The 26,091-nt window shown below is 39.3% G+C and overlaps 1 protein-coding gene across 1 annotated transcript in view; it reads right to left on the bottom strand.

Moving 5' to 3' along the window:
• The window catches only part of GMDS (GDP-mannose 4,6-dehydratase), a 449,485-nt gene that overhangs the window by 245,516 nt on the left and 177,878 nt on the right, over positions 1-26,091 (bottom strand). The window contains exons 5-6 of the mRNA XM_035890581.1: positions 11,384-11,576; positions 10,410-10,514 (exon numbers count right to left, since the gene is read on the bottom strand). Coding sequence (XP_035746474.1) covers positions 10,410-10,514; positions 11,384-11,576 — 298 coding nt within the window. The remainder of the gene's footprint in view (positions 1-10,409; positions 10,515-11,383; positions 11,577-26,091) is intronic.

The following is a 26,091-nucleotide window of genomic DNA, read 5'->3' as shown; positions in this document are numbered from 1 at the left end:
CTGCTGAAAAACACATGTTAAAATTAGCAATTACTGGCCTGATTTTCAGTGAAAGATGCATGCAAATATTTATGCAAGCAAACAGCATGGAAAAAAAAGAGTATTTGCAAACTCAAATGCCTGCTATGGTCACAGGATTGGCTTTGCTCAAGATTCAATGGCACTTCAGCATAAATGCTTAAAATGAAGCATATCACTGGTACCATCTCTAACCAACAAAGCGCTGCAGACCAGCAATAATTTTCAATTTACTCCATTTTCAAGAATTATATAAAACCCGGGAAGCTTAAGGGCTGTTCCTGATCTTTGAAGGTGCACAGTGTCTCCATTTATCTTGAAGAAGTGCAATGAGGGTAATAAAAGATCTTGTCTTTTTTTTTTTTTTTTTTAATTTTTGTTACAGTCTGCAGCAAATAACTACTCGGTGTGAGTGAGAGCACATAGCATTCCAGGCAACTGAAGGATCCCTAATAGATGCACACAGGCCTACCAGTGACTCAGAATATGGGCATGAGGTGGGGCTGAAAAGAGAAAGGTGTCAGCAAGAAAGCACAAAGAAGGTTTATAACTTGAATGCAACTGTTTCAAAAACAATTTAAAAAGAAACGCAAAGCAAGATGTTTCAGTGTGTTACTGATGTTTTTCTCAGGTCACCTGGATTTGTTTTAAAATCCAAAATGAGCTCTGAATTTTCCCAATTCACACTGCCTAGATGGGATTACTGTAGGATTTTAATTTAATGTTCCTGGCAAATATCCTCAATCCATCTATTGATAGATATTGATGCAATGAATAAACACCTTAAATCTCTCATAATGTAAGGTCTTTAATATAAATTAGAAAAAAAAATGAATGTAAATTGGAGGTCTGCATTGCTTTGCTGGGCAATTCTTTTACTGCTTGTAAATCTCTTCCCATCTAATGTCATGAAATCAAGCTCTTGCCATCAAAAATAAAAGTCCATCAGCATTTTTTCCTGCAGCTTTTCTATAGCACTGGTTCTCAAACTCACATGTTCCAGGGCAAAAATTAATAGAAAGTAGAGAAGACATGATACTGTATTCTCTCTGTTGGCTTGGTGTTAATTTGTTTTCCCATACCAAAGAGCACCCCTGAAGGGTTTCATGGGAAACCTGGAGCAGAGACCCACAACTCTTTTGTTTTAACAGCTATCATTCTATAGCAGTGAGATACAATACAGATCAGAATATGCAACTAGTATTGCAACATCTAAATAGCATGTGGTATCAGGTTTAATTACCATAAAAACTTGTAAACTGTTTGAGAACAGTCATGCTTCTGGACATAGCTTTCACTTACCAATTGGTGCCTAAGAATTAAGTAGAACATATAATTAAATTTTAAGTGTCTCTGAAAGACAAATCCTTGAAAAGGAAGTATTTTAGCATAGTTGGCAAGGTGTCCACATATCAGAAGTGTGGGAAACATATACAACTGATCGTATGTACTGCTATATGTCCTTGTAACAGAGGTTAAAATCTGCTGAAAAAATACTTGGCTGACACAAGTCAGCAGTATGTCCAGCCATTGAGATTTTCATCTATTTCAATGAGATTTTCATCCATTTCAAAGTGACACAGGTTATGTTTATAGACAGAAAGCTTTCATGTACCCCCAAAAGGTACATAAAGCATGTAATGGTCTGGAATCAAACTACCTATACATGCAGTGTTTGTCTGTGTGGTTTTGCTTTGTATTTTTAAACACACCTTTCTGGGAACTTTCAAAGTTCCGACCAAATGCACTAACCTTCTCTCTGACCTCAGATAAAGTAGCTTACCTTCCTATGACACTGCTATAAAAACCCCCATATGATGAATCTTATCAGAAGTGACACCTGATTACACTGCATTTCTCATTTATTTGTTTTTAATGAATCCTGAAGACTTTATTGAGGAATAATCAGTTGACATTTCCTTCTGCAGTGTTTTTTGAACTACTAATGGTGGAACTGTTTTATTGTGAATGAGAGTCTCTTGTTCAGTTTTCCGTATTTTAAATGACTGAGTGGGTTAATTTCAAATAACTTTCTCAAACATTATGCACTTTTAATGCATCTACGTTTAAAATAGTTTTTTAATTTATGCAAGGCAAAGTAAGTACAGTTCGAATGACAGGGAAACGTCCACTTTTGGGAGAGCTATTTTAAGGAAAACAGGATGCACACTGCTGAGAAAATGTTTCGGATACTAAGATGTGCCTGGTAAGTGTGGCAGTCACCGCATATGTACAAGCTGAGCGTATGAACCTGCTTTCAAGTTTCTGCACCTGGTAGATGATGCCCAAAATGTGAATGTTGTAGAATAAGGCCTACAGAGTCTCACGTATTAGTAGCAGCTCTGCAGTGATACTCAGCACTCTGAAGATGAGCTGTAAGCAATTTCTAATGGTCGTTACTTCATACTCCCAGGGGAACACTGACATCACTGACACTGGGTTACATACTAGGAAGTAGGCAAAGCAGAATTACACTAATACATTGCACAAGAAATGTATATATTAGAGAGAATTCATGCAAACAATCATAGAAGCATTTAGGTTGGAAGAGACCTTTAAGAACATCAAGCCCAACTGTTAACTTAACCCTGCCATCCCACCACTAAACCATGCCCCCAAGCACCTCGTCTACCCATCTTTTAAATACTTCCAGGGATGGGGACTCAGCCACTTCCCTGGGCAGCCCATTCCAATACAGGTCTTTGGAAGTTTAGGAAATAATTAGTACAATAACAATGAATATAATACTAAACATTCATTACTTACAGAGTATCAACGATGTTAAGATAGACTCATTTATGCAACATACCTCTTGCAATAATGATGTGACTTTTGCTCTTTGTGTGATTTTTTTCTCCTTTCTTGCCCCTGACTATTTCAGAAAGACAATGACATTATTTAAATTTGAGGGGAAAATGCAGGAAGAAATCCTAGTGAATCACAACAGAATGATGTAATCGTGGAGATGCAACTGCAAGAAAAGACCGCCTGGGTGACAAAACCAAGAACTACAGAAGTCGTTGACTGTGGCTGAGTCTCCACAACTGGGCAAACTGTAACGTGCAGTATGCTCTCTTGTTCTAGACTCTGGGTACACTTGAGCTCTGACTTAACCGTTGCATTCAAAGGATGCGTTATTTCCCTGCTAAAGCGGTTTCCTTCAGAAAGGATCTCACGTGCAGCAGCTTGGACTGAATTCCAACAGAGCCTGGGTCTGGGGGAGCAGCGGACTGGGGCGCATCTTTCTTGCGTTGTCTCTTACCCATCAGGCACTGGGGTCTGAGATGTATCTCAGTATCTTAATCTCACCACCTCCTATACTCTCTCCTAATCCTCCAGTAAGGGCAATGGGGTAACTTGAGTTAAATGGACTTCTAGATGAAACCACTATGGCAGTTCTGTTCCTCTGACATTCTGCAAACTCCACATTCACTTTAAACTAGTTTGTAAAAGGCAAAATATAAACCCCCCAATTCTTGCCTGCATTTCAGTCCATGTTCTCATTTATACATATGCAAAAAGAGCAGAAGGGTCACATTTTCCGTTGTGTTTTGCCCAGGGATAAATAAATGTAACAAAAGGGAAAAAAAATAGGGAACTAGGAACCTAAACCACTTTATTTTCTAAAAACCTTGCTAAAAGTTTGTGCATTAACAAAGCCATAAGAACACTGCAGGTGAGATACATGCTCTGACCAGTCCATTTCCCATTGCTGACTTCCATATTTTCCATAACATTTCAAAGCTTTGGGCTGATATTTCATTAGAGAAAAAAGTCTGCAAATTACAAGTTTAACAAGGTAACACTGATATCTGCTAATAGAAGTTGAGAGATGTTAAGAATTACATGATAAGGTTTTCTAAATTTAGTAGTTTTGCTATATTGTAAATTGTGTGGATGCTCTGCTTTTTTTCTTTTTTTAATAAAAAAAAAATTGAAATCAATCATGGAAAACAGCAAAAACTGTAATCTACTTTCTTCTCAACACAGTATAAGCCACAAGGGCGCACATGATTTAACGACAAAAAGATGCATCTGATAAGATAATAATTTGCTCAAGGAGAGATCTGGGTTGTGAATACAGCTGTTCCAAAAATCTAAACCCACAGGCAAGAAAATACTTAGTTTTTGTATGAGCTATATCCATAACTACTTAGATAAACTGGCAATAGACCCCAGAAAAGTGCATCAGATAGATAAATACAGAACCAGGGCTACTTCAAGATTGAAAAGAAAAAAATTAAGAGATGGTAAGGATTCCCACAAACTATTGTTATGAAGACCAAATCAAAAAGATTTCAGTAATTAGACTGTTCAATACAGCCTCTTCCTTCATCAGTGACTCACTTGAGAAAAATATCTTTTTATATCCTGATTCAGTTCATGTACCTAATGATTGTTTCGCTCCCATACATGACAAGTTCCATGGCACTGGCCTGGACTGCTTGGATGCCCAAAGCCAAGAGCACACAGAAATGTCCCCAGCCTTCAGTGCTTATTTCAGAAGTCTGAGCTCACAGGGGGGAAGCATACTCATATTTTAGCGTGATTGCCCTGCCTTCATATATTAGTATTGGCTAGCACTAGGAAAGTAACACTAGAATTTTAAGATGACTTATTAGCAACATAAAAATTAGACAAAAATCTCTCTATATTGTGATGTGCTCTGATCAGTACTAATTAGCCAATATCAGGTTCAACAACAGCAGAATTGACTGAGTTCACTTATTTTGTAACATCAGATCTTTTTCAAGGGAAAAATACATGTACTTAGGTACTAAATAGCAGAGAGGCATACCTGGCAATTCTCTGTTATTACAGTCAATATTACTGCAAATCCATCTGTACAAGAAGACCCTAATGCCCATGTTTATCCTCACTGATGTTTGACTGCATGTGTAGATAAGAAAACACCTGCATGGATCACTTAGCAGGATCAATCTCACAGCAGGGAGAAAAAGCCAGTAAGAATGCATGTCTTCAGGACACTGCATGCTTTCTCTGTTGAAACATGCAAACTAAAAAGCATGAAATGATCTTGGCTGCTCTATAATACACAACTGTCTGAGTAACTCCTTTTACATTGGCCATGGGACCTTGCCATCAAGCTTGCAATATGCTAGGCAGACGATCCCTGATGATACTGGCCAGCCTGCCCACTTCTCATCCAGCAAGGAATCAGCAAGACACAAGCAACACTCTGCTGACTTTTGCTATTCGGAGCTACTCGTGGGTTGGGAAATTTAGTATTGAATGAAAGAGGCATAGCTCTGCGCTGACAATGTTACTCACTTATGTCTTTTACAGGCCTAAACTTACAGGAAGAGCAGCACCAAAAGCCCTTAGTATTTCCAATGGTACTAGGTTGACCAGGCTCCTCTTGCACAGAAAGTGCATGAGGAGTCTAGCAATTCGTCTCCTCAACCAAAGAAATGATGAAGGGAAATTTGGCAGATGTTGCCTACATCTCTTTATAGGAGATGCAGAAGAGCAGCTGTTACTGTAGGGATTGTAGGGATTTCTTGTGAAAGTCGGTAGCAGATGTCACCACCTGCTTCTGCCTTCTCTATGAAATAGAGGCAAAAGGGAGACTGAAAGCTTATTAAAAAAAGGTAACAACAAAAAGCATAAATTCAAAAGATACATATTTACAGTGAGTAGAGGAACCTCTTATCCCCTTCCCCCTGTCAAACCTGGGATCCAGATGCACAATAAAAGCAAAAAACACTCCCCATTCTCTTTAAATCATGATTTCTTTTCATTTTAATCTTACTACATGAACTTTGACAACATTCAGCCTGCAATCTAATACCTAGCCATTTCCTCCCTGGCTGAAAGAGATCACAGAAATGAGCAGTTGTATCCCTTCCCTCTGGCTATACAGCAATGGTCTGATGACAACTGCTTTACCAGGGTTGGTATCAGACAAACAAAAATTCCCTACTGAATGATCTACACAATGATGTCATGTGTGGAGGCAAAGTATTTATCACTTAGGGAAAAAAAAAAAAAAGGCGCAACAAAAACCAAACAAAACTTCTGTTTCATTGTGTCAGGAAACATGCTGTACATGTTTGTACATCTTGGCAGATAAAGATCAGATGAGGCAAGCAATGAAGTGGTTAACCAAATCAGAAAGTTATCTCAGACATCCAAAGGCACATCTTGTAAACCTGAGAAAACTTCTTACACAGAAACTGAGGAGGAAAAAAGTAAGGGCTTGTCTGGGAAGAAACAAATGACACTGTCAACAAGTAGTTTGATTTCTCACTCAGAAAAGACAGTATTAGTGAGATCCAGAGCCCAACAAAAGAACAGGAATTTTTCCAAGGGTGTAAAAAAGGCTTGGATCGAGCCCCAGCTTTCCTGAAAACTAGACTTGCTAATTGCCTCACTCTTCCACTGTCAAAACCGTCATCTCACTGAACAGAAATACCTTTCCAATATTGCTATAGGGCAGACATTTCCACACTGGCAATACTGGGAGCCACATTCAACCACCACCAGCAACTTGGTGGCCACCACTTCTCCTGTTGGGTATCCCACAATGTTTTCTTGGGGAAAAAAAAGAAAAGATGCAACATCCTGGGAAGTTTTTTAGGTTTTTTTTTGTTTGTTTGTTCATTTTTGGAAACAGAGGCCACCTTGTAGTATACTACCACTGTAGAGAGCATTTGGCTTTTCAGCTATTGTCATATTTAGACAATAAATAAGCTTCAGAAATGGAAGATCCCATTGTCCTTTGGCATTGCCATAAATCAGGAAACACTTGAGCTATACCTGGATAAAATCAATTAACGTAACTGAAGAAATCAGCTTTAGCAAGGTGCACTGCTAATACAGGTCTTTTCCCCAATGCAAGCAAATTACGCTTATCTTACATTACCAGACCATTGCTGGAAGTACTATGCCAGACTCTCAGCTGGCATAAATCAACCTGACCTTATTCACTTCAGTGCAGCTGTGTTGATTTATGTGAGCTGAAAAGCATGTACTGGTCAAAAAGTGACTTTTTCATCTTATAAAACTATAAAAGTGACTAAGAAATTAAAGGCAGTACGTATAATATAAAGAAAAAAAATAGAAAGTACTACAGAAAGGCTCAAAGTGGATGTATATTTTATTAAGATTAGTCTGACATAGCCACTCATTTTACTCCATACGAGATTTTCGATATTCTCTGTTGGTACATACACAAGTATCTCTTGAGTACGGACCCAGGAATTTGTGCAATTTAATAATGCTATACTATTCCCAAATTAAGATATAAGGCTCAGACAGTGGGTTCAACCAACCTAGAATTTATCACCGGTGGTTTTTTTAATGTCACTGTGGCTGTCATAACATGAAACATCAGACTTAAAAGCAAGCTCACACAGCAGACTTAAGTGTTCAGATTTGCAGTATGGTGTCACATCTTAAGAACTGCTCCTGTTACGGTCTTTCTCTTATAGAGCAAGATAAAAGTAGAAAACCAAATGAGTTTCTCAAAGCCAGCACTTCTCTCAAGCCTTAGTAATTACGAGAAATAGGAAACCTCTCGTATTAGACTTAAGCACTCTCTACCCTTATGAACTCTGTGTAGACTTCCCTATTATTTTACAGGCTACATGAGATTAACTACTGGTGCTCCTTTCCAAGTTGGAAGGCTAAGGACAAGTGCTGGTATTCTGAAACAAGAGGTGTATATTCCTAAATTCCTTTCTCAGGGAAGCAGCTCTTGAGATTAGGCAGTTCTCATTTTCACCAGGCTCGTGTATCGCTGCCCCAGCAGCACAATATCTGAACACTGTCTGAAGAGAGATCACGAAGCAAACTTTTTACAATTGTCTGTCCAGTTCAGCCTCAGTGACCAGCTGCCAACAGCCCCTTGGCAGACAACTGCAATTCCTCATCCTTCACCACGAGTACTGGTTCTTCAGTGAATACCAATGCTTCTCTATTTGATTGCAGTCCACAACGCAGGCTGCCAGATACCAAAAATGCATTCTGTTCATCCTCACAGTGTAACATACCTCATGGTCCCCTGTCTACAAGAAACACTAGGATTTGTCTCTTCACAGCCTTTCCCTATAAATACAGTCACTGCAGAAATCTTACAGAAATTTTCACAAGTATGATTAACACTTCAATTAGGGGAGGAAAATATGCACTGTCCACAGGGACAGATCAACTCTGCACTTCAGTAAGTGGCGCTGCCACAACCTCCTGCTCTCCACTGATTCCTGGGCCCTATGTTTTGTCTGGACAAGATGCACTCTGTATCACCATCAATGGGATGTTGTATTCAATCAATTCAGTGTAACACTAAACCAACTGGAATAATGGTATGTAATATTAGAATAAAATATGTATTGATTTATTTAAGTATTCCCAGTCTCTGAAATAGGTAGAATAAAAAAAAAAAAAAGTCAAACCATAAGGCATTTTAAAACTTCCGTGTACATTACCATCTCTGTATTAGGAATTAGAAATCCCAGTTAAATTCTCCTTTCCTTCCAAAGTGCCTTTGCAGTCTTCAAAATCATCAGGAAGGTAACGTATGGCTATTAAGGAACAACCTCAAAACTGCTTTTCTTCCCTTCTCTTCTCTGTACAAATTTTCAGACTTTCTCCCATAAAAACACTAAGCAAATGGCACTGAGCTGTGGTTACAGTTGCTTTCATGGCGTGTACACCCACTAAAGCAAATGGAGCCAACCAAAACCATTTCTAAGAAAAGACTCCCATTTGTGGCATAAGGGGCTTAAAACTGTACCCAGCACATACACACAACCCAAAATACAGCCTGAGGCTTCAAAGCACAGACTTGGGTTCTCCACAGGGACATTAAATGTGTTGAAAAGCGACTTCGGATTGCAAGCTCCACTGCAGCAGTGTCAAAGCTGGAACAAATGTCAGAGGGATCAAAACAGCAACAAGCACTGAAGTTTTCCTCCTTCAGAATGGCAGAAGCAGCACAAACGGTAAATGTGTTCCTATAACTTCCATCTCATCTTGTAGCTCCTTACTGTTACCAGAAATCATGCCAAGCTAATATCTGTCATTTTATATTCCCTCATTCTTTACATTGGTCTGAATGTTTTAATTGTGTAATGATAACTCAGAGCAATTTGGACATCAGTTTACAGTGCACCGTGAATATATCGCAGTGAACTGTTTAAAAGAAAGCAAAGTGTTAGGGCTTCTAAATGAAACAAGCTAGGGAATTTGATTCTCTTTTAATTTTGAAATTGTACTGTCATCTGCTCCAGCAAAGTGATGCGCCAACTTCTACCACCAAGTACGTGAAGTACCACTTACTGTAAATGCTGCCTACCCAGTGAGGTTTTGCAGCTGTGACTCCCAAAGACTGAAATCAATATTTAAATCCTATTGACACCAACCTTTTTTCTTGCCTTTTTTTTTTTTTTTTTTTTTTAAGCAGAGTTGCAATTATGGTCTATTTTATATTTGTAAGTATGATTAAAATTATTATATTTTGTGCCAGGCTATAATTTATATAATTGCATTCCTGTAAAACTTGAATTTATTTTTCATTTAGAAACAGACCACAATAAAAGGCTTCTTCACTGAGAATCCAGTTTTCTGCATTAATTTAAAGTTTAATTTTAGAGCATTTTCTACAGTCACAGTACTTTAAGGGCAGAGGAGAAATGTCATCGTATAAGAGACTTTTAATCAACTGTGGACTCTTACTCAACCTAAACACCAATATTAATTGTTCATAAAGTACTGCAAGAGGAAAAGGGATGATTAAGTGGAATTTAAGCTGCATTGCTATTAAGGATTAAACAGAAAGGCATTTTAAAGCCATGTGTTAAAAGCCATCTTGTCAGAAGGTACGGGCCATAATCCACAAATTCTTCAAAATATACCAGGATGTACTCGTTAGTCTTATGAATTTAGAGGGTCTATTACTTCTGCCTCTTAATTTGACATTTATACGCAAATAAAAATCTTGAGTACAAGTCACACCTGAAGTTGCAACTCTTATGCAGTTGCCCACCTTAAAGTTTAGAAAACCTGTATTTTAATGTGTCACTTTAACATTTTAGCCTTAACTTATTATCAAGAGGGAGAGAAACCCCAGAGATGTTACGACGCTATTGCCGTTTCTCGAGAGCACGGATACACAAAATCAGATTCACAAGCCTCCCTTCAGTGTCAGAGGGCTACAAAGTAGAATACAATGCTTAAAGGGAAAGCTGCTGTTCTTCAGGCTCCAAGACTTCCAGGAGGGCTGCATTGAACTCCGTGACCAGGCTACGAGTCCTGACACCCTCCCTACAGAATTTTGGCAAGTTTAAATGAAACCTGTGGATGCATTGTTTCATTTTTCCCATCAGATGTATGCAAAGTTGGGAACAGTTTCACATGGATTTTCTAACCTCTCCTGGGGCTTTCGTGATTGAAGAGGATGCCATTCACAGCAAAGAGATTGTAGGCCTCTCTGAAGTTCACCACAATCCAGTAGGCATACAGCTTTGCTGCCCCTACAAAAATAATTGGAAAGCATTACATATACCCACTCTGCTTGAACACAGATCAGGCAGACACACATACACATCTCTCTCACACGCAGGGTGAAGTCCACATTTCAACTGCGGAGTGCATTGGAATTTGATTCATTCCTTATATGTGTCACATTTCGTATGGAAAGAATATCCAGCCCAATAAACAGCAGCTGAACAGGAAAATACTCCTTTTCTGCGCAGCCCCTGAACTGGCCAGGAAGCATTAGGGCGCTTTCTCACTTGTTTTCTTATGCACACTCAAGCGTAGCACTTTTTCTTTTACAATATAATTAACACAGCCAGAGCGTGTGAAATATGCCACTGTGGTGACCTCTGCTAACAAAAAAAAATTACTTTGGAGAAATAAAAGCAAAAATCTGGTGCCTTAACACCCAAATTGATTTGAAACTTTATCACCAAAGTCCTCCATGCACATTGCTTTAATAAGTGTTTCAAATTTCATGCGCGTTCATGAAGGAAGAAGTGAGCTCTTGGGAGTTCTTCATTTAGGCAACAAGAACTATGAACCCTTATCACACCAGTGGTATCTCACAACCCTTTGTGAAGGAAGAGCCACCCTTCCCCCCTTCCCCCCCCCCCCCAAGAGCTCTCTACCTCTGAGTTGAATGAACACGGTCTTGTGAAGTGAGATGCTAATTTCCAACCCCCAGGCAATGGCAGCAAATACTTTTTATATAGTAATTCATAAAGGTATGCCTCTCGACATGTCTAGTCACTTTAGCTCTATCGTCATTCTAATCTCACACCCAGATGACTTCAGCATTGAGACATGAGCGTGGTGAACAGACAGACAGACACTACACACACACACCACCAGCGATCCTCACCGTAAGGTGATCTTGGGTAAAAAGGGGTGGTCTCCTTTTGCGGGATTTCTTGCACTTTCCCAAAAAGTTCACTGGTAGAGGCTTGGTAGAACTTCACAGAGTTGATAAGGCCACAGGTCTTAATAGCATCGAGGAGCCGTAAAGTGCCAACCCCATCAACGTCAGCAGTATATTCTGCTAGGTCAAAGGAAATCTTGGGGAGAGAAAGAAATAAAAAACCCATCAATTTTACTAGGGGAACCAGAACATGCATTGATCATGTACAACCAAACAAAATAATACATCATTTGTCACAGACCATCTAGACACTTTTGTACAGAGTAGATGCTCAGTTTACAAAAGTACCCTCAAAGGATTTCTAAGAATAAACAAGTAGTTCCATAAATAGCAGAACCAAGACTGGCGTTCCCTGATGTCTCTCTCAGGATTATTTTCCCATGTGAAGTAAGGGGTAAGCTTCCCCACAGTGGGAGCATTATCAGGCTCTCTCTCATCTCACAGCTGCCAATTTTCACAATATTCACTTGGGCTTAATATCTTTGACACACTTGATTTTGGTTAAAATGGTCCAAAATGTATTTCTTAAAAAATATTGGGTTAGACAGACAGCATGACAGCATAAACATGTCTTAAATAAATTCACCAACTTTAAACAAGGTCCAAAGTTTTGCAATTTAAACACACGTAAAAATGGAGAGAAGACTAGAAGTGTATATCAAGTGAGACTCCCAACCCCACTTGACTAAGGCGTACCAAAGCTGTGGCTTTTGCACAGAGGTTAAGGGTATGATGAAGTGGGAGAGCAAAGGGTGGATGTATCCAAAAGAAACCTGACATCTTCTCCAGCTGACATATCCTTCAAAGTATCATAATAAACTCATGCCAGCTGCTGGGCTCCAGTAGTTTGCAGTTATTTTCATTATGAGCTTGATTGTGGCATAGCCCACAAGACAATGCTTAAATCTAAGCTTCCAGAGTGTTACAAAAACATATTAATTCTATTCCTTGCAGTTACAGAAGAAAAATAAAAACTGGAAAAAGTAATCTGAAGGTCAGTGATGTGTTGTGACCAACCCAATCTGCAGGCAGGAGAGAAAACGCTCAGAGGGGAGCTCGCTCTTCTTGTTTGGTGGGTACAGGCTGGTTGGTTGGATGTGCTGGCCGAGCTCATGGAGTCTGAAGAATTTTTTCCCACCGGCGCCCATCCCAGAGGCACATCCCTCCTACATCCTCTCTCCAACCCAGGGATTTTGTTTCTGTATGCCAGTTTTCAAAAAAATGTTCCCTCTTTATACTGCCAATGTTATAAAAAAGAAAAGGGGAATGGACCTTTAGAGCAACCTCCTCCATCGCCCTGGTGCAAGGCAGAATTACTCTACCTATGTCCCTCCTGACTGATGACTGACTTTCAGGAATTACTCTAGAGTGGTGGCAATGTCACAGTGTCTTTATATCATCTAGGCTAGAGGTTTGTAGAGACACTACCAAACTCAGACAGTACAAATCTGTGATTCCCCCCTTCATTACTCTTCAGTGATGGGGCAAGTACTGATGGAATAGGGGGTAAATGACTATAGCCAGACAAGCTGAGCTATCACAGTGAAATCAGTGGAAAATCCGTCACCAGGTATTTTTTCAGGCTCTCTGCAGATTCGGATAGATAGGCCTGTATTCATTTCTCCTGTTAAGCCACTTTCCCTATTCAGTAATCATGAGAGCTTTAAGGCTTATTTACACAGCAGATGAAATAAAAATAATCAGATTAATTTGAATTTGCACTTACAGCTATTTTATTAAAGGTATGAAATAATCTAAATTGTGTTACTGTGCTCCAAAATAAAAATGTTCTCACACGGTTTTGATCTGAAATAGCTAATGGTATGAATGAAAACAAACTTTACTTTTTTTTTTCTTTAACCAAAAGAAAAAAAAAAAAAGAAACCTGATATTTTGGCTTGTTAACCTGGTATGACCCAGTTGAAATTGAGCACTGATCTACTGAGAAGTGCTGAGCATTTTTTTCTTTTAATCCATTTGGTGCAAAGATGACAGCCACTTAAGGTCTCTCAGCTTGCTGTCAGAGTAACTCTTGGGAAAACATCTTAATGAGTAGGTGATACAGTCAACAATGCACTAATGAACATAAATTAGTATATTTACCATACGGCTAGCACCTTCACATATTCACAGTAATACCCCAGCTCTCTAACGAAAGGCAAAACACCTACTAATTGGAGCAGAACCAGGCATTTACCGACATTAAGGTATTGTTTCCAACAAATAACCTAAAACATCTACTAAAACATCACCCCAAAATGCAAATCTTTGCTTACATATTCTACTACAAAGTAAACGTAAGCACATGTAACTGAGGTGGTCTTAAATCAGAGATCCCAGATTATAAAACTGCTTGACCAGAGCGAGCAATGAGCCTGCGGCAGCAGCACTGGGAATGGCTCTCCCTGGCTGATGAAGAGACCAGTTTCACAAGAGCTGCTTTTCCCTATTGCCTTACGAATGACCTCAATCTTCACCTAGAAAAAACACTCCCTGGGGTGTGAGGTAATTGTGCCTCCACGCTGGCCGGGTCTGAGTGTCCCCGAGCAGAAACCACCAGCTTTGTGCCTGTTTGGTGGTTTTGTAATGCGGACTATTGTTCACCAGGGACAGGACTCAGACCACTAAACTAATTCAATTTTGGAGTGCAGGTTAGACTAGAATGGCATTCGTGAAAATAAAAATGTTTTTATCCACTAAAACCTCCAACACCATAAATGCTAGACTGTTAAGACACCCTGTGCAGTGTAGGGGCAGTAATACGGCAAATGCAGATAAATGCACACTGGATACTAATTTGATTCTAATTAAAATTTAACAATGTAAAAGAGTTTTATAAAATGCTGGATTGATTAAGTAGTTACAAATGAAGCAGGGCAGAGCAGGAAAAGGTGCTCAGCTATTACTACATTATTTCCCTCTCTTTAGACATGTTATTTTGTGAAAGACCAGCAGGAAGACTGGAGTTAAAAAAAAAAAAATTAAAAAAATGCAGGTACATCATTAAGCGGGATGTGCAAGAGAACTGACATGCATGCACAACACAAAAAAAGACCATGGTCTGAGTTACAGAAACCAAACAGGATCATATTCAATAGATGTTACTCATCAAAATAATCTTCCCTGGTGCACTGAACTCAGTGGGACTACCTGAGAGAGTAAAAACTTCATGGAACTGATTGTAAAGGCAGGTGTATGAAGGCTAAAAGTAATCCACACTTTCTGAGAGATTAAACATTTATCCAGTGGAAAAAAAGAGCTTAGGTAGTACCTACAGATGAGAGTTTTCAAACAGCCTCATTTATGACAACTATCTTAAGTGCCTGAATTAGGAAGCTCATCCCCCTGTACGCCAACCAAGACAGTGGTGAGTCAGAGCAGAAAGCCTCATGGAGATGTTCTTGGTCATGCTTTGGAGAAACTATATACACACTAATTTTTTAATTTAGCTACCTAAGATAGATGCTCCATTCCAACCTCAAAAATCCAAACCTATCAGTTACTGTCAAGTGTGTAAAGCAAGCCATGCAACTAACAACTTTTTTTGAAGACAACACCAGGAGATTTTGTAACGACTGGAGTAGGGAAAAGAAGCTTTGCCTGGCAGAAACTTTGAACCTGAAACTTTTCTCAAAGAGTATTGAAGGCATGGATCCAATATTTCTTTGCCCTCTTTGGGCAGACTGTGACAAAGGGAAAGCATGACATACCAACAAACCCAAAATTGTCTACTTGGAATATGTTAGCCTGAGTGACCTTGGCACTCCCTTCCCATGTATAATGGGGACACCGTGCTTTTGCATTTGTCATTGTTGATCTCTGGAGATATTGTGAATGTATATGCTCAAGATGTGTCTGTCTATTCCATTCGATAGTGATAACAGTGTGCCATTAGAATTGGATAGAACGATAAGGATAAACTTAAAACCTTGGTCAAAAGTACTTCAGCTCCAGGTTTTCGGGTCCTGAACACCTTGCAGAATTGCCTCAAAGAATGCTAGAACTGAATCCGACTCCTTACGTACATGGGAATTCTACATACTATCTTCACTGCTGAATTCACATATATAGTACATTTCAAATACATTCTTGGGCAGGGCTTACCCATAGGATGAGAATTTTATTGAGAAAAGCATATTTTCATTAGTTATAACATTCCTGGAATCACAGGACACAGTACAAGTACACTGAACCACATTATGTCTCTTCTTTCACGTTGCTCCAAATATTACAATGAGTTTTGTGAAATGGTTTCTACCTTTTGAATTTGAACTCTTGTTTTCCCACTCCATTTCTTTCTTTCTTTACAATCACCAGATTCAATCTCTACAAGAGATCTAAATTTAATAGAGCAATGTTTTAAATATGATGTTTCCCAACTGATCATTCAAAACCAAGCTTAGCAAGGTCTTTAACAAGATTTAAAAGCTTACTGAAAACTATCTAAATGAAAACATATGGGTCTTACCATCCACAAGAATGTATTCCTATCATGTCTATGAGTACTACATACAAGCCCTGCAGACTTAATAAGACGTGCTTCTGACCAATGTGTTGTCAACAGTGGTGACGTTCTGAAAATAAGTATCAATTTAGCACATGCACAGGTTTGGCTCTGTGAGATATTTCATCTCTGTTTTGTCATTTGGAACAATCTAACAGACGGGCTGCAATCATATTAACTATTAGCTTTCAACCAGAAGCAGCCTGTGCTAGCAGAATATGCTTCAGTGCTCTACCTAAGGAATATAAATAACCATTTGAAATTTCATCTCCTTCTTACAGCCTTCTCAGTTTCAGAAGATGGGATTTCTGGAAAGCTGGTGTTATAAGACAGAAGCTTATGTGAAGCCCCAGGAGAAAATAGGATAATATAAATGTAAATTATTATTCTTTCACTGTAAAAGCAAAGGTGGCTAACCTAACTATAACATTAAAACAAGCATCTTTGCTTTCTTGAAAAAAACTTACAGTAGATTCTTTAGATTTATCCGAGTAGAAGATAGGTATCAGGTCTCTCTAAGCATTAAGAAAGGTTTACACCTGAGAAGCAAATCACAAAGCAGAAAAACTGCTCAGAAATGTTTCAAGTCTCACAAGTTTCACAGCAGTTACTTTTTTGTATTCTTTAAAATCAGTCCTGTTTGCTTTAAATATTCAGTGTGCCTTCTACTGCCAATAAAAACCACTGGGATCACTTATATCATCTCAGTAAGCAAACTACTCAACCCCTAGGAACAGGCATGTAAAGCATAACATTCCAGTTGCTAAATCTAATACAGACTATAGGCCAAGCATTCCTACAAAGTCCTAACACTCTGGAAAAAAAAATCCTAGGGATTTTAGGAAATTGGAAGAATTTGGGGGGAGCTGGGCGGTGTCAAGGAGATGGAGAGGAACATCTACAAAAATGTCAGGTAATCTAGGAGCATATGACAATTCCTCTTCCCCCCAACCCTTTAACTCATAAGGGACACTTAACTCATTGCCCTCTCACCCAATGAAAGTAGTAATTGAAAGATACCAAAAATCCCCCAAACAACTATATATTTTTTGTTATACAGACAAATAACCAATTCAATAGCTCTGAACTGCTTATTATTAAGCAACATCCTTGATATCTTAAAGCCTTATTAATCTTCTTAGCTAAATAGAAATTGACTGAAAAAATAATGACTGAAATTCCAGATAAAAGGAATATGCCTTTTGTAGATTTATCTTCTTTCCTATTTCTTTCCCTGTTCTCTCATTAATAAAACAGAAAAAAATAAAGTGATCTGTATAAAATTAGAGTAATTTGACAACATGATTATAAGCAGAGAATTAGCAAGGAAAAAGTTTTATAAGTGGAAGCAGAAGTCAACGTTTTTTCCTAAAACTCATGTTAACCCAAGCCATTAACAATATAGCGGCAGTAAGAGAGCTTCGATAACTTGGATTTTTCAAGTGACTCGTGCTGCAAAGAAATAAGCAGTGCAGCTGATAAAAGGATGTGTGCCTCTGCCAGGGCTGACGGTGAGGTCCCAGTGGCTGAGTTCCACTGTGGCTCTATCACACTATGGACTGAAGACTGAGTGACAAGGGAGACACCTTGAAGTGGTTAGAAGTTTGGTTTTGACATCAGTGGGCCAGTATTTCACCTTCACCTCCAAGTGTGAAAACCAAAACCGAAGTGCAAAAATAACCTATTTGCTGTTTAGGGGTTTTAAATGATCTTTCATGATCTTCACATTCTATAACTTGCCATAAACCACAACAGACTGTGCTTCAGGGACCAGCTCAATCTTATACAAGTAACCCCAAAGCAGTTTTCCTTACACACAAGAAAGATGAGCATGAATGTAAACCCATTCATTGCCCCAAACACACACACATTCCTTTGAACCCTCAAAAGCAGCACAAATGAGGGGTGAAGCAGAGCTGAGTTCATTGGCTCCTCCCTATTCATTTCTCCAAGTATACTGAGATCTGGGAAATGCATGTGGGGAAGAAAGGGGTGGGATGGAGCAGAAGCCTCACAACAAAAGTGTACTTGAAGTCTGAAAAAATTACCCAGGATAACAACAGCAGCGAAACCATGCATCACCTTTCACTACATCCCCAAGGGTCAGGCGCTGCAGGATCCAAAAGCGGCTATTACCTTTCAACTCTATGAGCTCTAAAAAGCTCATGAAGAGCTAAGTTATACTGCTATTGCCCCCACAAGATACAATAAGAGTGCTGCTAGGCTGCCTGAAGTTCCCACCTATCTTTCAGTTGAACTACCCTGCAGCAGAGTCTTCCCTAAGGGGCAGCAACTTTCTTTGTGCAGCCGAAATACTCAAGGATTAGGGGCAAGAGGCCCCCTAACGTACTCCACAGTGCGTGTTCATATGGCAACTTCTCATAGTTTGGCTTGGGTAAGTTTTCCTTATAGCTCTCCTGATTAATTTCACCTTCTTGATGCAAACTCTCTGAAATGAACTTAAAAGAGAAATAGCTTGACATTATTAAAACAGGTTTCCCTTTCCCCCTCTTATGAGTAAAAACTACTACTTGCTTTTTGTTGGGGGGAAAAAAGAGAAAAAAAAATCAACCCAAAGTAGAGAATAAGCATGGATAAATACTCCCTGAGTAGTTAAAGCTTTATATTTATCAGACTAGTAGGGGTTGATAGTTGGATTCATGATTCAATTTCTTTAAAAAGTGACTCCTCCCTGGCAAACCGCAGGTGTGGTTGTAAATCCAGCTCATGAGGTCACCATATTCACCTTTGCCTCTAAAGCAGCCCACTGGTATATGCCTGCCTGGTTAAGAGGCATAGAAGAACCACCAGTTGCCGATTATTTTCAAAATGGTGATGCCTCAATCCTTAAATTGGAATAGCCATTCACCATTTTAATAAAACAGTCTCCTGCATCCTGTACAGTTGTTTCGGCCATTGACTATTGACTGAGAGGTGTGTTTTGGAACAGATCTCCAAATAGGGGTAATTTGTAATTTACTTATTCTTTTGCTTATTCACTAGCTAATCTAGTGGATTAAGAGAATTTAACAGACTGGATTAAAAGAGAGTTCATAGAATCATAGAATGTTTTTGGTTGGAAGGGGGCTCTAGAGGTCATCTAGTTGCCCCGATACAGGTCAAAAGACAATGGACATGACTTGAAACATGAAAAATTACAACTAGATAGTAGGAAAATAAAGTGCACAACATGGGTAGTCTAATACCGAAACAGGTTGTGCAAAGAGGCTGTGGCATCTCCACCCTTGGAGATACTCAAAACTCAACCAGAAATAGCCCTAAAGCCACCTGGTAAGCTGGCCCTGCTTTACAGAAAGAGCTGGTCCAGATGACATTCAGAGATTGCTCCCAAACTAAACTATTGCACAATTTTAAGAAGACGTGGAGATGGGATTACAGCAGTGCGTTTCAATGTTCAGACACATAGCACCATCCCATGAGTAGACAGTGGGTGTACAATGCGCAAGAATGAGGCCTGGTCTTGTAGAAAATCAGTGATTTCTACTGGGGGAGTGGAGAGCTGTTCCCAGCAACTTTTTGGAGGCACATAGTCCAACTTGCTATTCATCATATGTCCTCCACAGAAGAGCTTCAGATAGAGGAATGCTCAGATCTGATAGTAAAAAAATACCAAAGCGGAGGAGGAGAAGGAGGAGGGATATCACAGAACATGAGATTCAGTATGGCCATAAACCTTTGTCACAAAAATGTAACCTCCCCATTAGTTTTGTTTATCTTCTCATCCATTTGTTATTAATTTGATGGAACAGGGGAGTTGTCAGGGTTATGTGATGTAAGGGGATTTATCTTGCAGAACAATCTCCAACCCACTGTTCAAAGTCTTTAGTTTCAAATTACAGCAATTAGAAAAGAAACTTTTTAAAAAAGAAGCATTGATTCTTTATTCCTTTTCAGCATGATTTTGTTTGGGGATAGTTTCAACAATTTACATATTCACTCAAGTTTTTAAGTGCAAGGCACATGCAGCAAAGCCAGGATGGGTTTCAATGTTTCAAGTTTTGTAGCTTCAGTGGCTAGTGACACTGTAATACCCTAAAAGCTTTCTTACACACTGAAGTCCAGCTGTGCCAGAAGCTTTAAATGCTATTTAGTAGAAAGACAAAAAGGGGCAACTTGCAGAGTCACTAGAGAACATTCAAAGGGAGATGTAAAAAGATAGCCAATTCATTTTGCTTTATACGTACCAGGGGAATAGAGAGCTATGAATAAAATGCATGCAGGGAATGCAGTCACTTTGAAAGAAATAGCACCATTTTTACTCACTTTCACATACAAAGAAATGAATTTAAAACACACAGGTTATTTAAAATTCTAACACAACAACTAAGTTATAGTGTTAATATCTACATTTTTACTTCTGATGCTTTTTTAAAAAACTTTCATCCTTGTTTCCTTGGTGCATTCAGAACACATAGAAAGATGCTCTGCATAGAAGGGATAAAAACATCATCACAAGCAAAAAGAAAGAAAAAAAAAAAAAAAAAAAAGAGACAACCCCCCCAAAAGCCACAAACCTTCACTGCCTATCTGCTTTATGATTTTCATAGACTTTCAATGGATGGCAAGATAGATACTGAATTAAAGCAAGAATCCACTATGACACAGCTTTGTTGACAACAGTCTCTCCTCTCGTTGCCTTCCTAGCCAACAAGGCTGCAAACATGTCTTAACACAGTGGACCCTCCCAAATGTTGATACAACTCCCGTGTTGCCTAGAAGCTAGAATTACCCCAATGCTTTGCAAATGACTACTTTGTCTGACTCTCTTGTAACTCCTACTGACGGCATAAGGTAACATCTCCCCAGGTTTATGGGCCCTGCCAGAAGCCTTGCTTTTTCAACCAGAGAAAAATTATATCTTTTTAAGCATTTATTATTTATCAGTTGAGAAGATTACTTCCCAGGCTGCAATTCCTCATGCCAAATCCCATTGTTTCAGTTCAAACAACTGTCTCTCAGGTACCCCTGAAGTACCAAAAATGCTCCTCCCTCCACAAGGAAATAAACTTAAAAAAATATTTTCTATATGGATTTTTGACAGATTTGAATGTGAACTAGGGTCTTTTTTCCTTAACGGTATTTAATCTGGAAATAAAATCTACTGAGCAAATGCAGAACCTTTGTTGAAAAATTTCTCAAATTTTTCGAATTCAAGCAAGTACAAATTTAAAACTTGCTAAAATTTGTAAACTTTTTTAACAAAAATAAATTTTTGCTACTTTTTTCCCCCTCCCCACACATTGTCTACTGATAATTGTCTGACCACTTCTCCAAGTTAATATTTGTCATTATTTTGGGTTTGGCTTTCTGTGCTATATCCACCTAGTAACTGATGTAGCGCAGCTGTCATGATAAAAAGATGAGAAAAAACACTGACAGCTGGTTAAGTCCTATAAGTCATTCTGACCAAACTGCAACATTCTGAAAGAAGCATCTATAGAGATATGACACATACTTCATAAAAAACCTGCTTTCTATAACATTTAACAAAAGCTTTTACCGCTTACTCTATGGTAGTCTCTGTAATTTTTTGTTTCCTAAAATTAAAAGCATTTTCTCCTCCGCCCAACAAGAAGAATTGCTATCTCCTTCCTACCAGCTAAGTGGGGGTTGAAGGATCTTCCCTATTTCACAGGGATATTGCAAGAAAAAAATTAATTAAATCAATGTGCAGGTATTACTTATTAATAGGACCATAAACCCAGTTAGACAGACTGCCCATAAATACGCCTGACTCAGCCATTCAATTGGAAAGCTGAGGGAGCAGACACAGCCAAGCCACTGCAAGTTACTAGTTCTCTATGGAGCTGAGGTGACACTATCTGGAAGCACTCTTAAACCACAGCAAATGCAAGATAAAGTGATTTATCTTAGCTCTCTTTTACTGTCAGCTACTCTAAAAATCAAATCACTTCATTCATCACAGCCTGAGAGTGGACAGGTACCTCAGCTCTGACCACACATTGCAGCTTGTTACAGTGCGGTGCTTCGGTTGTGGCTGAGCTTCCAAAACAGGTAGGACTTCAGGGAGACAAATGAGAACATGAAGTTTGGAGGAAACACCTAAGCATGTGCATACACACACAGAAAAAAACCCCACGACTTCTTGTCTTGGGCACAACTATCTCGGGAATATCCTCTGCTCTGAAGTACCTGGGGGGCTGCACTGCTCAGAGTCCAACACCTGCATCAGTGTGGCAAAGGAGATGCAAAATGCTTCATCTTAGCAGGCAAACAACATCTGCCCCCCTTCATGCTCTCACTTTATTCTTAAAATACTGAAGTAATGTTCTTCACAAAGATACCACCCTTAGAGAAAAGTACTATAAACTCACATCTTCTAAACAAATGCCATCATTTCAGAATTATTCCTGGTCCACTCACTCTCCTCTAAGTCCAACTTTTCCCCTAATTCACCACTAAAAGTGATTAGTACACCTCCACAGACCTAGTTCTAGTTTCTGGTTTGCCATAAAGCAACCAAAAACTACACCAACTCCTTTTTAGCTAGACTGTATTCAGCATACCTCAGACTTCTATGTAATTAATTTCGGAGGCTTTTGTTCATTTTTACTGCATATGCATTAAGAATTAAATTGGGATGGCTAATTGCATAGGGCAAGCTTGGATGGATATGTATGTACTGACAAAAGACAGGCTCCCACAGTCGCCACCTTCCCAGTTCCTGCTCCAGTACTCCAGCAGGAACAACTGGGAAAAGGAATAAACATACAACAGCACATGAAGAAATAAGTCACCAGGGTTCTTTTTCAGTTTTCTTTTTTTAACAGGGCAAATAATCGCCTTTTCTCCCAATGCATAGGGTCATCATCTGTGAAATTTCACTCCAAAATCTTAAAAAAAAGCAGAGTTCCAACATCAATCTTTTTTTTCCTCCACAAGACCAGCAGCATTCTTTTCCTTTCATTTGTTCTTGAGAACAGCTGACATTTAAAAACATTCTTTAAATGAATACAATAGTCTGAGGTTTGTGCTTGCCCTGAAAGAAAACCACTGAATCCTTTAAATTTATTAAAATTACAACCAACAAACCAAAAAAACCCACCCCGCCTTGAAATGCTAAAGTGTGTGAACCCTAGTAGATTAGCAATAATACCTTCACCTGTGGTGCATGTACAGGCACTACATATGATTAATTTTAAAATCAGAGTATTATTAGCATCCACAAATACAATAGCTGATAATGGCTTTGTTGGGAATGATGTAACAAACCTGTAGAAACAGCTTTCTGTAAACTCACGGTAGTAACACCTAATTTTAACTTTCCATTTCAGGCAAGATGAGGATAGCAATAATTACATACCTCAAAGTGGACTGTGATAATTCTTCATCCTGTGTAGGAAGCTACAGGAGTGGAATACACTATTATCACCACCACCACGAGCACTCAGATTTTAGCGTGGTTACAATACTTAAGAAATCCCGAGCCTTACACCTTCTCCAGTTGCACCCTGTTGGGGTGAACATGGATGTTTTCTATGTGACAGTGAGCACCCTGAACTCAAAGGCGATCTCCCTCATAAAATGTTCTACTTAATCAACTCATCTGCCTCAGAAGGATGTGGGTGGCTAGCTAGAAAGAAACCTGTGGGATGAATCAGAAAAAAAGCCATGTGGCTCGACAGGTATGTGGGGTTAAGGAGGAAAAGGCCAAGGGGCAGAGAGCTTAAAGGGATGAGACCCGCTGGTTAAACCTTTTTATTATTTTTCCCTTTTCTGAACAAGCAGGATGATACTCTCCGAAAGTAAATCAGTCTGTTACATTTTCTGCTGGCATCCCCTTTGCCTTTACTCTATTCTTATATTTATTATTGACTACTAAGGCCTCTCCACTACAATTCTTAGAAAATAATGTATAGGCATTAATTTTAAAAGGCAGCTTTGGCACTCATGAGGCACAGTGATCATAAATCAGAGCAGAACATTGCAATTAATTTGTGTGCTGTAACCTGCAACACTAACCTCAGCCCTGTTTTTCACCTACCTCTTGGATTCTGACACAGAGAAAAGGACTAGGAATAATAGCTGCCTGTCACTTGAACATTAAGGCAAACCATTCAGGCAATAGGGATGTGGTAGTCAATTAATCACATAAACCCAACAAGTTTGGGAGTTTCCCCTCACATCCCCACGAACAAATACTATATTACTTTAGTCCAGGACCTGAATGCACCCTAAGACAACACTGAAATTTTTGACCCTTGCAGTGCTAGAAGTGACAAGAGACCATACTGACACCTACAAGACACTGCTCCTCTTTGTCGATGCTAGAGCGTGGCATTCAACGTGCCAGTTAATCCCCCCCTCAGAGCAGCTCTGAGTAAGACTCGACTGGCATATAAAAAGCTCCATCAGCTTTCAAAGTGCATTTTGCAGCCTCAGGATGAGGCATGTTGGAAAAGCAGTGTGGAAGCCAAGACCAAGTTGCCAAAATGCAGTGAACAAATCATTGGACACGATCAGTGGGAACACCAAATTCCACAAATAAGGTGAAGCCTGTAAAACTGTGTATGGCTGCGTTTTAGTTTTAAAAAGATGTATAGCTCAGGCAGATGCCAAGTCTCTATTGTATGCAAATATTTTATTTCAATTAGCACTTTTCAATCATGCTTTTTCTTTTCTGAATGACTCACAGATATCTCAGTCAAGAAATGGCAGGATCATAAGCACATGCCAACAGGGTGCATTTATCTCAGAGAGAGATAAATGTGGAAGGAAACATGTAAATCTATCTCAGGAGTTTTTCAACCTGCCTTCCCTTCCAAACACGCTTTGCTCTACATGCCTGCAAGCCGCGGTAACACAGCACGCTCAGTTCCCATGTCCTTCCAAGCAAGCAGTATTCACAAGAATTTAATTGAAACTGAGGAAATTGTGTTTCCAGAGCTTGTCGATCAGCCTACAAGTTTTATCACACTGTATTAAGCCAAAGAAGAGGTTATAATACTAACTTGCTCGCAAAGGCACATACAAAAAGGGGGAATCTTTAGAACTTCTACACGCCACGGAGACAGTCCTGCTGCACAGGTCATTATGAGCGGTGATTGTCCATGAGGGAGGCACGATGAATAGCTGTGAAGTACGGCTGGATGAAAAAATACCGCAAGTTGAGATCCACGCTTGCACACAACGCTGCCATAAGCTAAGAACACCGTGTTTGGCGGCTGCAGTAGGAGTTTTAGTTAATTTCCAGAGTGCTGACCCCAAGCTGCTTTGGGGCTCTGAGCATCCTCACCTGGGATACAAGAAGTTCTGTCAAGGAACCGCAAGCATACGGGGAGAAGCACACTGCTGCTGCCTCTTAGCCAGAGAAGCAGAGGAAATTGCAAAAGTATCATGTGGGAACTTGGAAACATTAGTTAATTTTTGATCCTGCATCTCTACATATACCAAAGCAGCTGTGCTGGGAAGGCTGAGAAATGTAAGCAGTCAATGTTACGAAGAATTCTATAATCGGTAAAAAATTAAAAAGTTTTGGCATAAAAACAAAATCTCAGCAACTGTTTCACTTTCCACTCCTATAGATTTTAACACCTCTCATGTTGCAAGGGCGCTCTCTCCACACACATGTTTAAGCTGATGTTAACTGCAGTTGCATCTGAAAATATGTACTTTTAATACCGGTTAGGTTCTAGGCAGTAATCTCTTTCTCAGAAACTGAAAGATTTAAATGAAGTCATGTTGCTAAGTGCACTGTTCAGCCATATATCATGTTCTCAGAAGTACAAAGAGTCCTCAAGGGTGAAGGGTTTTTAGGATAATGTACAATTTCTGCATTAAATACAGAACTGCCATTATATAATTTTAGCATCTTGCCAACATTTTTTTTTTTTTGAGCAGGAGAAAGAGGGAGAAATAAGGAGGCTGAATGGAACTAGAACAGTACTGTTTGTACCCTGGTGAATATTAGGGAAATGATAAACGATCCCTAAGCACACAGACTGATTTATGCAATAAAAAATAAAATACGGTGGGGTGGAGCCTTCGTGTGAAAATCTCATCCTTGGACAGCTACAAGGTATGAAATGCACCCAAGTGTTTCAAATCCCTCAGGGTAGCAATTATCTCATGATAACCACACCCTCGAGAACTGTCTTTTTTGCTC

Source organism: Egretta garzetta, unplaced genomic scaffold (genome assembly GCF_000687185.1).
Source record: "Egretta garzetta isolate BGI_Z169 unplaced genomic scaffold, ASM68718v1 scaffold283, whole genome shotgun sequence".
Taxonomy (NCBI): domain Eukaryota; kingdom Metazoa; phylum Chordata; class Aves; order Pelecaniformes; family Ardeidae; genus Egretta; species Egretta garzetta.
Note: the sequence above shows the minus strand (reverse complement) of the source record. Positions and strands in the feature narration are given on the sequence as shown.